General features: G+C 49.6%; 3 protein-coding genes across 5 annotated transcripts in view; 1 reads left to right on the top strand and 2 right to left on the bottom strand.

The window, feature by feature from the left end:
- Nucleotides 1–733, bottom strand: part of GLMP (glycosylated lysosomal membrane protein) — a 4,207-nt gene extending 3,474 nt beyond the window's left edge. The window contains exon 1 of the mRNA XM_026073809.1: nt 599–733. The gene's annotated coding sequence lies outside the window, so the exon portion shown is untranslated. The remainder of the gene's footprint in view (nt 1–598) is intronic.
- A 79-nt stretch (nt 734–812) lies between these two features.
- CCT3 (chaperonin containing TCP1 subunit 3) lies at nt 813–8,859 on the bottom strand. The gene is made up of 14 exons (XM_026073806.1): nt 8,789–8,859; nt 7,463–7,524; nt 6,965–7,015; nt 6,805–6,867; nt 6,134–6,230; nt 5,404–5,521; nt 5,034–5,220; nt 4,380–4,529; nt 3,978–4,110; nt 3,481–3,562; nt 3,070–3,250; nt 2,521–2,766; nt 1,820–1,951; nt 813–1,200 (listed from the first exon to the last, which is right to left on the bottom strand). The coding sequence occupies exons 1-14, from the start codon at nt 8,817–8,819 to the stop codon at nt 1,096–1,098; spliced, it is 1,638 nt and encodes a 545-aa protein (XP_025929591.1). The 5' UTR covers nt 8,820–8,859; the 3' UTR covers nt 813–1,095.
- Nucleotides 8,860–9,158: 299 nt separating this feature from the next.
- SSR2 (signal sequence receptor subunit 2) overlaps nt 9,159–12,416 on the top strand; it is a 7,047-nt gene continuing 3,789 nt past the window's right edge. The window contains exons 1-3 of one of the 3 annotated variants that reach the window (XM_026073811.1): nt 9,159–9,263; nt 9,875–9,940; nt 11,514–11,792. The gene's annotated coding sequence lies outside the window, so the exon portion shown is untranslated. Of the gene's footprint in view, nt 9,264–9,874; nt 9,941–11,400; nt 11,793–12,311; nt 12,406–12,416 lie in introns of those variants that run through there. The other 2 variants (XM_026073810.1, XM_026073812.1) reach the window with 2 other exon arrangements.

Below are 12,416 nucleotides of genomic sequence, written 5' to 3'. Positions count from 1 at the left end.
CCCCCTCCTTAAAGGCGCAGCGCCGCGAAGCAGCGGGAGCTTCTTAAAGGAGCCGCTGCCATCAACCCGCCCGCAACCGCGGGACAGGAGGGTTGCGCTGCGCTTGGCTGCAGCTGGACGCCCGCGGCCCARCGCCACAGAAAAAGGCCGAGGAATTTCACGGGGAGCGACAGCAGCGAAGTGGAAGGGTAGCTGCCTTCCCCGCTCSGGCGCCGCTGGCACCAAGCAACCAACCTGCTGCACCGTGACTAATTTCTCGGCTGGCTGATCCGGCCTGGAGCTGGACAGATGCTGCCAGCTGCATGCTGGCGCCTGGACCTCATTCCACTGCCTCCCAAGGGGCRTCTCATTTTAAGAACCTGTTCCTTTCCTGGTAATTTTTTATCCACCCTGGGAAATTGCATCCTGGTTACAAAATCCAGCAATTTGTCCACTTGTCCAAACTCCCCTGACTCCTCCCAGCAAAAGGGGAAGGGCACAGGCAGCGGCAACGGCAGGCTGGATGCACTGAGACCAGATTTTGCCCCCACAGCGCTCAGTCCAGTCCCCTACTATTTTCCTAACTCATGTAACCATCTTGCAGCCTCATGCTCCATACCTCAGGAAGAGGAAGGGCTCAAGCTTGGTCCACGGAAAGCCCTGCTGAGGCTGCCACGGAGATTGCTGCTGCAAGTTTCCCCAGCAGCAGCGTTGCAGAGGACCTCACAACATCGAACAGACGACGGGAGCGGTACGAGCCGGCAGGGCGATGACCGAGCAGTTCCCCCATTTCCTCCCCAGCGCACTTGCAACAAACACGCAGACAAATGGACTGAAGTGATGTGTTTTATTGTTGAGGCAAAGAGCAATGAGAAGTTACAGTATAGACTTAAATTAAGCATCAGTGTCTCCAAACAACAAGGGCACATACGTGACACTGGCTCTTTTGCCACATTCATGTTCTTTTTTCCCCACCCACAGACTTTAGACAAACTAATTCTCAGACTTTGCCCTGGCTCAGCCTCAGGGACAGGGGAGAAGCTGCGTCGCTCCACTGAGCTCTTCCTGCAGTTGAGTCGGAGGCGCCTGGCTCTTCCTGCGGGTGACTCAACCCCTCTACTCCTGGGCTGCCTCTGGAGCTGCAGGCTGCTTGCTTTGATCGTCGCCTTTCTTTTTGTGCCCCGAAACAATGTCATCGATACGGAGGAGGAGAACAGCCGTCTAGGGAGAAAGCCCGCAGCCAGGTGAGAGAGGAGCTTGCTGCAGCGCTTCTGGCAGCGCAGAGCTAGCTGGCTTCCTCTGCAGGGCCGCACGTGCACAAGCTTCCCACCCAGTCTTTATTCCATAGGAATCGCGCTGATTTGTGTTTAGACCAAGCTGCAGCCCAAGACAAGGACCCTACTTAACACTATATTTTAAGTCTAGTCCAGAGCCCATCCTGAATAAGAATAAAATCCAACCTACCTGGCTTTCACAGCAAAGAACCAACTGCCTCTAATTAAATGATCTCTTACCACAGGGCTGTTGAACAGCACAGAACAGCCCGTCCTTGCGAGACTAACGAGCACAGTTGGCAATAACGGGCAAGATGGAAAACGACCCATTTCAGTTCAGGCTAGGGATCAAAACACAACTCCCCGAGAGCCTGAGTGCAGGCTCTGGTCACCCACGTGCTGCATCCCTTATCACGTTGCTTCCTGCGCTAGCTAGATGCGAGCCGACGCACCAGCACGTGCCACAAACGGTTTGCAGGACCTACCCCAACATCTGGGCGTGCAGGCAGTAACAGTCCTCTCTCCGAAAGATACGCTACGGAGGCTCACTTAAGTTTCTTCCTTACCTCTACTGCTGTTTTGTAGGTCTGCAATTTGACTGCTAAAGGCTCCCAGATCCCCAGGTCCTTCATGTCGACTAAGGCTCCGGTCTCACCATTCACTCCCCACGTCTGGCTGCCTTCTTGAGTGTGTTTTGCCTGTAAACAGAGCGAAAGCTTACTCCAAAGTCATCTCTGACAGAGTAAGACAGCAAATTCAGCTTTAGGGACTCAAACGGATCACGTGTTTACCAAAACGGTAAGAAATCATAAGAAGTTTCTCAACTGTGGAGTTTATACAAAAGTATTTGTTACAGAGCACCACGTAAACCCTTCCCTCTCATGCTACCCAACCTAATCTCAAAGTTTAAGACTTTGATTTTGTTCACTTTCAGGTTTTAACTCTGGGACATCCAACAAGCTATATAATTCCCCTCTCTTGTTTTCACATTTTGGCACAAAACTTTGGTAAAAATGTTTGCAGCCCAACTAATGAGAAAAAACAAACAAAAAAACCAAATCCAATCTTTCAATCACCTTCAACAGATAGGTTATTTCAAAAAGGTTTTCTTTAGTGTAAAAAGGCCTATTGTAACTACAAAAAAGCTGCACCCTGAGTAGTATGACAAGCTGCTATCAGAATACACAGAAGCACGATTGATCTGAGGGGTAGGAGAGGGCACAAAGCAGCTGAATCTCTCGGGAAGATCCCGTGACATGTGCCTTACCCTGAGTGAGGTCAGCACACGGATGGTACTAGCACCACAGTTCTGGATCAGTGTTCTGGGAATGACTTCCAGAGCCTGGGCTACGGCCCGGTAGGGCCACTGCTCCACGCCCGTCATGCCTTTGGACTTCTCCGTCAGCGCGTGAGAAACGGCCATTTCGGTAGCTCCCCCTCCCGGCACTAGCTGCGGGTCGATGAGGACGTTGCGACACACCTGCATGGCATCCTGGAGGTTGCGCTCCACCTCCTGTAACAAAGGCAAAAGCACAGGCTTATTAGTTGCAAACTAAACTGTAGCTCACCATCAGCGATGAGCGCACAGCCCAAGGTCTGCTGGGCTCATCACACGCCGCAGTACAACAGTTTTGCCTTGACTACACAGCACACGAGACAGGGATTCTTTGTCGCTCCGAATCCTCACTCCAGAACCCAGAGAAAACTGTCACTTTGCTCCACTCACACACAATAGCTCCTCACAAGGAAGCAAGGGCTTACTGACACTAAGAAGGTGGCCAGGACAGGAGGGAAAGCAGAACATGTAATAACTTACTGCTAGGATTTCCTTGCTGGCTCCACGCAGAATGATAGTGCAAGCCTTGGGGTCTTTGCAATCAGTGATGAAGGCAAAATACTCATCTCCTATTTTTTTAACTTCAAAGAGCCTGGCTCCAGTTCCCACATCCTCCTCCCGCAGCTCATCTGTGCGACTCACAATGCGAGCTCCACAAGCCCTAGCACACAAACGGCAGTCAAGATCTCTTCCTGAAACCGAGCTGCAGCAAAGTCACACACGTTCGAGCGTCCATCTACCCCTGAGGTTACACAACAGCTTGGGCCACAAGCCAAAGGACAGACGAGTTAGACGCTCACAGATAACCGGGGAGAAAGGCTGAGATACGAATGAAACAGCTCAGTGCAACGGACCACAAAGACTCTGCTCCAACGAGGAGGGAGCATTTACCTGGCGATCCTGTTGTTGTCCGTCTTCCTCACTCTGCGGATCGCTGTGATGTTGGCTCTCATCAGGTAGTGCTGGGCCAAGTCTGAAAGCAGGTTTGTGCAATTTTATTGATGAATCAGCAGTACCATTATAAATTTGGTACTACTTTAGAGACCCATAAAGGGTCATGGAAAGGAAACACCTGAAGATTGCTTCCTAAACCAAGCTGCAAGGCAAGATTCCAGTGCAGTTTCCTATGGTTYGGCTAGACTCAACCTCACTTGTGTGTTGATATTGTTTCCAAATGCTGGAAAAGCAAAATATTAGAAGTGTCCACGCTCATAAGGCAGCCTCAAGAACCAACTTTAACACTTGTGTTGTACGACTGTTTTCTAGAAAGCTAAGAAATGGGGTCATATTCAAAGTCTTTTTTTTTAATCATTAAACAGCGCATGTAACACAGCATCAACCTTATTACCTATGAGCTCAATGCAAGCAAGGATCACAAATGTTATTACCAGAGATTCCTTTTTCTGTGATGACCAGGTCTGGCTTGACTCTGATCAGATCCTCACAGATCTGCTGAATGTACTCTTCCTCCATCTGCAGGATGCGGGCAAAGTCTTCCTCCCGAGTAATTTCAATATCAGTCTGCACAGAAAGAGGTGTCAAAATCTTAATGTATTCCTCCCAACCCTGCACTGAGTTAAACACAGATTCCCCCAGCTTGAGTGATCTTAATTGATCCCTGTGCAGTCTTTTAGGGAGCTGCTGCATCTACAGGCTAATTCTGCTGTGGGCTCAGCACCGTGGAGAAAAAGTTAACTGAGAACATCATCTGCCACTCATGCTGGTCACGTGAATTTGTTCACCCTACTAGTTTTAAGGGTCACGGATATCTCTAATAAGACTCGCTTTACCTGACTCTCTCCTTTCTTGTACTCTAGTGAGCAATCCAGAAGGACAATGCGTGGATTCTTAATAAGGCGACGCATCCTGGGATGAGTTACATCTTTATTCACCATGATTCCACGCAAAACACAAGAGTCTTCATTAAAACCACCTGGAATCTGACAGACACAAGAAAGGGGGAAACGGGAGGGAAATAAGGTGAGTTAGTCTACTCTATGAAAACATGTATATCTGCGTTCTTAAAACTATCCAGCCCACATACTGAAAAAAAAGGAAGGGTCTCTTGAATATTCAACTAAAACATCCACATCACAATCCGAGTTAACATTAAGAGCACGCTGACATATTACTAAGTGAAAAGCCATAAAAGAACTCGAGAAACTGCTCACATCCTACTGCCTAGCAACATGATTTTGGAAGATGCAAATCTAAATAACTGAAATGATTTTTTTGACAGATATTCTAAAACCTTGAAACAAGTGCCCCATTCTTTTCACTGCACACCAGCATTACTGACAGCACTCAGTAAAGTATCTTCAAGGGTTATGTTTGCGGGGCTGCAGATCAGCAGCACGTAAAATTCGTACCACTGCATCCTTGATACAACTAGTTCGGAATAAGAAAGGGGCAGACAGAAAAGAAATGGTCCAGGACATATTCACCTTTTCCACTTTAGCATATTTCTTGATGTCGATTTCCCTTCTGCCGTTTTCCTCAAACTCCACTGTCTTGACGGCATCGAGAGCAATGCTGCAGGCCAAGTCAGACCAGCGGCTTATTGCCTTGGTGTTTATAGCGCTCTTTATTATTTTAAGCATCATCTCTCTGTTGTTCACATCCACTGGAGTGCTGAGACAAGGAAAAAATAGTAAACTGAATATTACTCCAAGCTACAAACTATTCATAATTCCATTTCATCCTTCTCTAATTATATTTAATTATATTTTACTAGGGTGATTCCCTGAAGAATCATCTTTAAGCAGCAATAAAATCCTGTACCCTTTTTCTCCAACTCCCACAGCCCATACTTACCCAATTTTCTTTAGAATACTGATCATGTCATCCAGGGCCTTACGATAAGCCCCAATGATCACCGTCGGGTGCATCTGCTGTTCAAGGAAGTGTTCGGCAACAGACAGCATCTCTCCAGCTAAACAAACATCAAAACCCCCCAGATGAGTTAGTAGAACAACCATCAGTCAAGACACGAGAACACCACAGACAAAAAGTATCTGCTATGCATGCAGAGAGCTTTATCGCCACCTGTACCTTTCTTTGTACTTAATTGCACTTATCTTGGGGAAAAAATACAACCCTCCGAAGCACAGAGCTGGTCACATAACAAGTGTATAATGAACCTAGCGCTCTCTTAATGGTTAAAGAAAAAAAAAACAATTTTAGGGTAGGGAAATCATAACTATCTGGCTCATCAAGGCATACTCACTGGGTTCTGATGAGCAAACACAGGTGGGAAACAAGGGAGGAAAAAAGCAGTAGATGCACTGCAGGTTATGGAGTAGAGTCCTTTGACATAACTCCTGTGCATCTGATCAGAGAACTGAGAGCAAAAGCAAAATGTTTTGCTGCGAACTGTTCAGGTGACAAAGTATGTCACATTGCCAGGCCAAGAAGTAGCACAATATTAATCAGAAGTATCTGATCACGCAAACGTTATCGCATACAAGAACTAAATTAGCCTGAAACAGGACCAACTTCAGCCTTACCCTTTTATAAAAGCACACGTCTTAGTCACTCTTCTTACCAAGGATAATTACAGATGTGGTCCCATCTCCAACTTCTTCATCCTGAGTACGGCTGATCTCAATCATTGACTTTGCAGCTGGGTGCTGGACTTGAATCTGTAGGGGAGGCAAATGGCAGGCTTTTGGTCCAAAATATTAAAGCTGAAACTTCTTGTATTACTCAATGGAACAAACACCACACCTTTTAAGCAATCAAAGGCATTCTACCCGACTATGGCAAAGAATTTTCTTCTTTTCCAAGATAGAAAATAAGCCCTTGTGTTTCACAATTTTGCATCTCCCACAGTTTTTTAGGCACTAAAAATTTTGTGATGTTATTTACACAATGATTTTTTGGTCTAATTATTTGCATGGTGAAAGCAAGCATCTACTCATTAGATTTTCATGCACACAAGTGATTATAACTATAATTAATATTGAATTTATACCAATCTTGGAAAATCACCACAACAACTTTCTACCCTGGGGCCAAATCTCCCAAGGAGAAAGAATTAGCTAGAAATATTTAATTCCTCCGCAATAAGCACCCTTCTTGGTACTGCTGTTTAGTTACTTGTTGGCTTTCAGGACCAAAGGCGAAATAATACAGTTCAATTGGCAGCTATTTCACTGTATTCTAGAACATTTTGACTCACATGTTAAACAAAACAATCCTTTAGGAGAAACTTACCTCTCTAAGAATAGCATTGCCATCGTTGGTCATCACGATCCCACCCATAGGGTCCAAAAGCATCTGCAACAGAAAGAGAGAAACAAGATTTGCACTGACCTGTAATACGTGCAGTGTTTCTAGTCAGTATATAGAGCACAGGGACTTCAGCAGTTCTTACCTTCATCATAGCTCTTGGTCCCAAACATGTTCGGATAATGTCAGCAATAGTCTAAGAGGGGAAAAAAGGAATTAGGCAATGTAAGAAGGCAACAAAGTCTAAAACAGCCTCTAGTAAACCATAATCTAGATGAAACAGGCAGTCACTGCATTAAATCTAAGTGAACCAGTGAGTCTATAGTTGCTTAGATGCAGAAGTTGTGGGAGTGAAAACACAGGGATTATAATAGTGTTGGCATCCCCCTAAGTTATTGTCTAAATCAGATGTCAATATTTGAATATTTTCAGATTTTGCAGAGGAAGAGGTTTTCAAGGAATGCTGCTGTTTGGTGCATTAAACCCCTCAGTGTCCAGTTACACTGTTAACACTTGTTGCATTAACACTGAAAATTCATTTTCTATGCTCCTTCTACTTTAGACTAATGTAGACTACAGAAAAACTCTCCAAATCTAGTTTCCCCTCTAAAATTTAAATAAAACTGGCATAATAATATGGTACCTTAGCAGCAGTGATGTTCCCAGTCTGGACTTTTCTTCCAGACTCACGTTTCATATTCTGACCTAAAGCATGTAGGAAAAAAAATAGTAACAGCCTGAGTATAACTGAAATCTGATCTTACTAGAAATCCAAGATTGAAGCAGTAATACTGACAATGCATCAAAGATACCATCCCAGTCACACACACAGGATCTATGACTAGTGCTAAATTAAGAGTTTACAAAATAAATACAACTGCCAGGATAAGAAAGCATATTCATAGAAGAATATCAATGAAAAAGAGCATTAAAGAATTCCTGGTTATCAGCATAATTCAACTAAGACAAAACTTGGCACACCCAAAATATGACCTATGCTCCCCACAAAAATCAAAAAGCAGGGATTCATTAGAATCTGTAAGAAGCCATAGAGCAYACAAATTGTTGCACAGTAGTTTTCAGCAGTCTGAGAAGTTATTGATGCTCACACGCAGTAAGTAAAACAGCATTGTAAAATTAAGCTTTATACATCAGTAATGCGCAGCCTTCAGCACATTAATGCGAGCAGTCATTGCCATACCAGAGCCTCAYGACCTTATTAGGGGACCAGCTGTCAAAGGGGTCTGCCCTAAAGAATATCCACCCAGATCAGGTCTAGATGCCGCTTCTCCTTAACTACAAGCCCAGACGGGATGAGCACAGCTTTACTTCAGGAGAGGACATTTGCGCACGCTGATGAGATTTGTAAGACGGGACAAAAGAGCGCAACGCTAAGAGCAGYGCTGGGAAGATGCGAAGGGGGGGCGGCAGCAAAGGCTACAGCAGCCTGTTAACAGTGGGGGGTTAACAGTGAGGGGAGCAAATGGGGAGGGGAGGACGAGAAACCCAAGCAGAAAGGAGYACCTGCAAGGACTCGTATCAGAGCAAGGCAAGAGCATCGCAACAGCGTAAGGGGCTCAAAGGGGAGAGCAAAAAGCGAAGTGCTGAGACACACACGAGGGGTTGGGGGGGGACACACGGGAGGGGGGAAGGAGTTGAGAAAGGGGCAAGGCCCCAGCCAGGGCTGGGCAGCGGCTGTGAACGGCAGGGGAATGAGGCATTTTGGGGGGGGGGGCGGACTCAGGGCGTGTCAGGGGCGGGGACCGGGGGTCCAGGGAAACCCCCGGCGGAGAACGAGGCCCCCGCCCCGAGAGGGGAACCGGGGGGCGGCGGCCGTGAGGGAGGGCCCGGCTCTGAGGGGGACCCAACATGGCGGCGGGGGAGAGGAAAGGGGGACCCCCGCGCCCTCCACACTCTCGGAGCCCCCCCCCCGGGGTCCGGCCCGGCCCGCGGCCCCGGCGGGACTCACTGAGGACGAGCACAGGGCGCGGGCCCATCATCTTGGCGGCGGCTGGAGCGCGGCGCCCGGCGCGGAACCTTCTGGAGACAGCGAGCGCGAAGCGGCCGCGCCGAGAAGTGCCGCTTCACCGTGCCGCGACACCCTACTCCGCCTCCCTCCCGCCACGGCCAATCAGCGCCCGCGCCGCGGGCACGGCGCCCAATAAGAAGGCGGCATACCCCCCTCCTCCCCGGCGCTCCGAAGCAAGTTCGGTTGAGAAGCGACGCCCCAGCGCGTGCTGCCGCGGGGCGGGGCCAGGCAGCACTGCGCATGCAAAGTGCCACACGCGCCGACCGTGCGGGAGCGGCGCCGGCGACTATTGCGCATGCGCTTAAGAGTTCGGAGCCGCCGTTGGAAGGGCCCACGATGGAGGTTCTCATCCCGCGCTCCTCATCGCGCCTGGAAGGCACCGGAACGGGAACGGAAGGGATCCACAGAAGAGACAGTAAGGAGACAGAGGATCTGTGAGGACTGTGTGCGGAAGCGAAGTCCTCAAAGCCAACCCGCATCCCCCTCCCGTAAATGCTGTGGTCTCGCCCAGCGCGCCCCGCGGGGCATCATGGGAGCGGCAGGCTTCCGCGCGGCATGCTGGGAGCGGTAGTTCGGGCCGCCTGAGGGCCGTGGCGAGGGGCTGGGCCGCCGCTCCGAGGGCGCTGCCATCCCGCCGGTTCCCGCGGCGCCGCTTGGCGGGACGGAGCTTCCCCCGAGACCTTCCCCAGGGCCCTGGCCCGCCTCGGAGCGGGGACCCTCGGCCCGCGGCTGCGAGACCTCCCCAGGGCCCTGGTTCATCGTGGTCTCCTCTGGGTTTACCAGTCCCTGAGCCCGAAGCAGCCGGTTACGTCCCACTGCTTGTAATCCAGCCCGTCAAATTTTTCACTATATATAGAGAAAGAGGCGCAGAAAACAACTCCGTTTGCCTTTTCGCAAAAGCATCAGCAGCCTGTGTGCATAGAGAAGTTTTCAGCTTTTCCAGTTTGTTTTCCTTGAACTGTTTAATTGAGTAACACGGCTCTTTTTTTTTTTTTTTTTTTTTTTTTTTTTTTCCCTTTCTCGTAGTTACCGGCTCTTTCTGCTCATATGGAGCCACCAACAGTTAGCCGGGAGGAAAAACGCACAGAAAAAGTAGGTTGGATGCGTTACCCTTTGATATCCAGTTACTGTTTGAATAAGGTGCTTTGCAGAGAAATTCAAGTCTCCTCTGTCAAAAGCCTGAAGCGTTTTAGGCTGAGAACAGGTGTTTTCTCAGTGATTGTGTGATAGCTGCCCCCATGGGGTTCTGGTCTATGGACTTCCTGGCGCTACAGCAAATCCTACTGATAAATATCTTGCATATATTCAAGTTTCGCTGCCGTTCCTCACAATACCAATCCTTCAAGGAGAATGAAATCTATGTGTGAGCCGAAGCTTGATAAGTGTGGTGGTTTCTGGGGGTTATTTCCAGTTGCAGGCTGGGCGTGTAGCCTAAAGGGTGCAGTAGCAGGATCAGACTCTGCGGTTTTCTGCAGCTCTAGTTAGTCTTGAGTCATTTTTCCATTTTTATACTTCCTGTTCCTCAGTGGAGGAAGGAACAAAAGCCTGATGCTCCTTGTCCTTTCTTCCCCAGCCCCTGACCACCAGCCCCAGGAGAGCTTTGCCCTGTGGGAGCACAAGCACAACAACCTCCAGATCCAGACTAAGGTTGCTCAGGCCCATCTGAGTATCCTGGCTGCAGTAGATCATGCAGCTGCTGCTGCGCAGCCAGCAGTGTAAGAGGGAGGAGCAGGAGGCAGGTCTGCAGGCCACAACCTCTTCCCCAAGTGACCCAGCCCCAGCCTCTGCCCTCCAGTCACCTCTCCTTTGTATATCCTGCGTTGGGGTGTGAGCACGACGGTCCTTATTACTGTGACTGTAATAGGACTACCCTTGGAACAGGAAGTAAAATTATTATCAGTATTTTCTCTGTGAGTTTTTCTTCAAATTAAACAGCCTTGGGAAGGCTATGAACCAAAGGGCCTGCACTGAGGTGTTGGAGAGAGGAACCCAGCCTGTGGTTACGCTGCTTCTGTGGTGGATGGCTAACGTTGATTGGAGTTCTGTTTCCCATAGTGTGTGGCTTGGCTAAGCTCTGCCCAGTTTCAGGACTGCTCATTCCCAGTCTCCTGCTCTGTTAGTGTCCTGATTCATGGGGGAAAGAAGAAAGCAGGTGTATGGAGGGCTGTTGCCAAAGGTTGAGAATGGGGGATCTTGATAAAAGAAAGAGGAGTACGAGGAGGTACATGGAGCCTGTGGCTGGGAGGTCTCTGGAGAGGTGGATTCATGGGTTGTTTATTTGTGTGTGTGAGGAGGAACATGTATACAGAGGTGTGGATTTGGGGAGGTTCTCATGCCTTTGTGGCCCTCCTCCCACCAGAGGTCTGCAGGCAACTGCCTGAGCAGCACAGGAACGAGGGACCTCTCAAGGCTTCCTCCTGGAAATTGAGCCAGCAACTTTTGCTTTGCTTACTGGTTTTGCAATGGGGAGGTCAGTACATTTCCTTATCTGTCGGAAACAGAAGGGTGGAGCCTCTCCACTGAGAGACTAGTTAGCGGAGTGGCCCAAATATAATATATGAAGGTGCACTGGGAGAGGCGTCCCACATAGCCAGCCTCATGTTTAAGGAACTTAACCCTGATCCCACTCCCTGCTCTCGTCCTCATCTCCCTCGTCGTTTTGCAGAGTCTCTATGCAGTCGTCATTACTGGTAAGCTGGGCAGAGCTGCTGGCCAGCCTCGTCTTCGGCATGCTGCTGCTCCTCCTTGAAGTACTCTTCCGAGCCATGGTGGTCATCGGGTTCCTGCTCTACCTGCTCGTCACTAATTAAAGGCAGGAAAGTGGGGAAGGCACCTCCTCTCCCCTTTTGCCCAGAGCTCTTCAACGAGGAGATAAGAGGAGAAATGCACAAGCCGCAGGAACAGATGGAGAGAAACATGAGCAGTAATCAGAGGAAGAGGGGAGGTATGGACTTCTTCTGGCTTCCTATGTTCCGTCCTTGGTCAGCAGCTTTGTCTTCTCCACACCCAAAGCACTAACTTCAGCAAGGGGCTTCTAGCAAACCTGAACTACAGGTTCAGGTCACTTGCCCCCTTCTCCATAAAGGGCAACCAGGTCCTGGAGAGGGGGCAGTGCCTTGCTTCAGGGACAGTTGTATCTTCCAGGCACCAGCCTGTCCTACCGAGCACCAAAATCCCCGTGCACCTCCAGGTGCTGGGCTCCAGCCGCCTCCCTTGGGGCAGCAGGACCTGGCACAGGCAGTAGCCCTCCATTTTCTCCCCCGGGAGGGTGGTTGTTAGTATATATTTTTTGGGACTAAAAGCTGGTGTTTTGCAGACGCTTCTGCCAGGTTTCCTTAGGCAAAGCCTCTGCCCCAAAAGCGGACCCGGGGCAGGGGCAGGGGCAAGGAGAGCACGGCGGCGCGCTGTGCGCACGCGCGGAGTCCCAGGGAGGGGAGCGGGGGCAGGACTACATTTCCCAGAGGGCCGCGCGGCGCCTTCCGGTCTGCGGGGACTTCCGGTCGCTCTGTGCTGACTCGGCCTTCCGCTGGGTGCCGCGGGGCAGCGGGGCGGAGACGGTGAGGGGCCT

Source organism: Apteryx rowi, unplaced genomic scaffold (assembly GCF_003343035.1).
Source record: "Apteryx rowi isolate R43461 unplaced genomic scaffold, aptRow1 scaffold_379, whole genome shotgun sequence".
In the NCBI taxonomy this organism is placed as follows: domain Eukaryota; kingdom Metazoa; phylum Chordata; class Aves; order Apterygiformes; family Apterygidae; genus Apteryx; species Apteryx rowi.
The sequence above is the reverse complement of the archived record's forward strand: the minus strand, read 5'-3'. Positions and strand labels throughout refer to the sequence as shown.

Excerpts from the sequence above, each read along its gene's own strand:
- CCT3 (XM_026073806.1), bottom strand. The coding sequence starts at position 8,819 with ATGATGGGCCCGCGCCCTGTGCTCGTCCTCA. Across the intron at positions 7,525-8,788 it reads GCGCCCTGTGCTCGTCCTCA|GTCAGAATATGAAACGTGAG; the intron begins GTGAGTCCCGCC and ends TACATGCTTTAG. Across the intron at positions 1,201-1,819 it reads CCTACAAAACAGCAGTAGAG|ACGGCTGTTCTCCTCCTCCG; the intron begins GTAAGGAAGAAA and ends CTTTCTCCCTAG.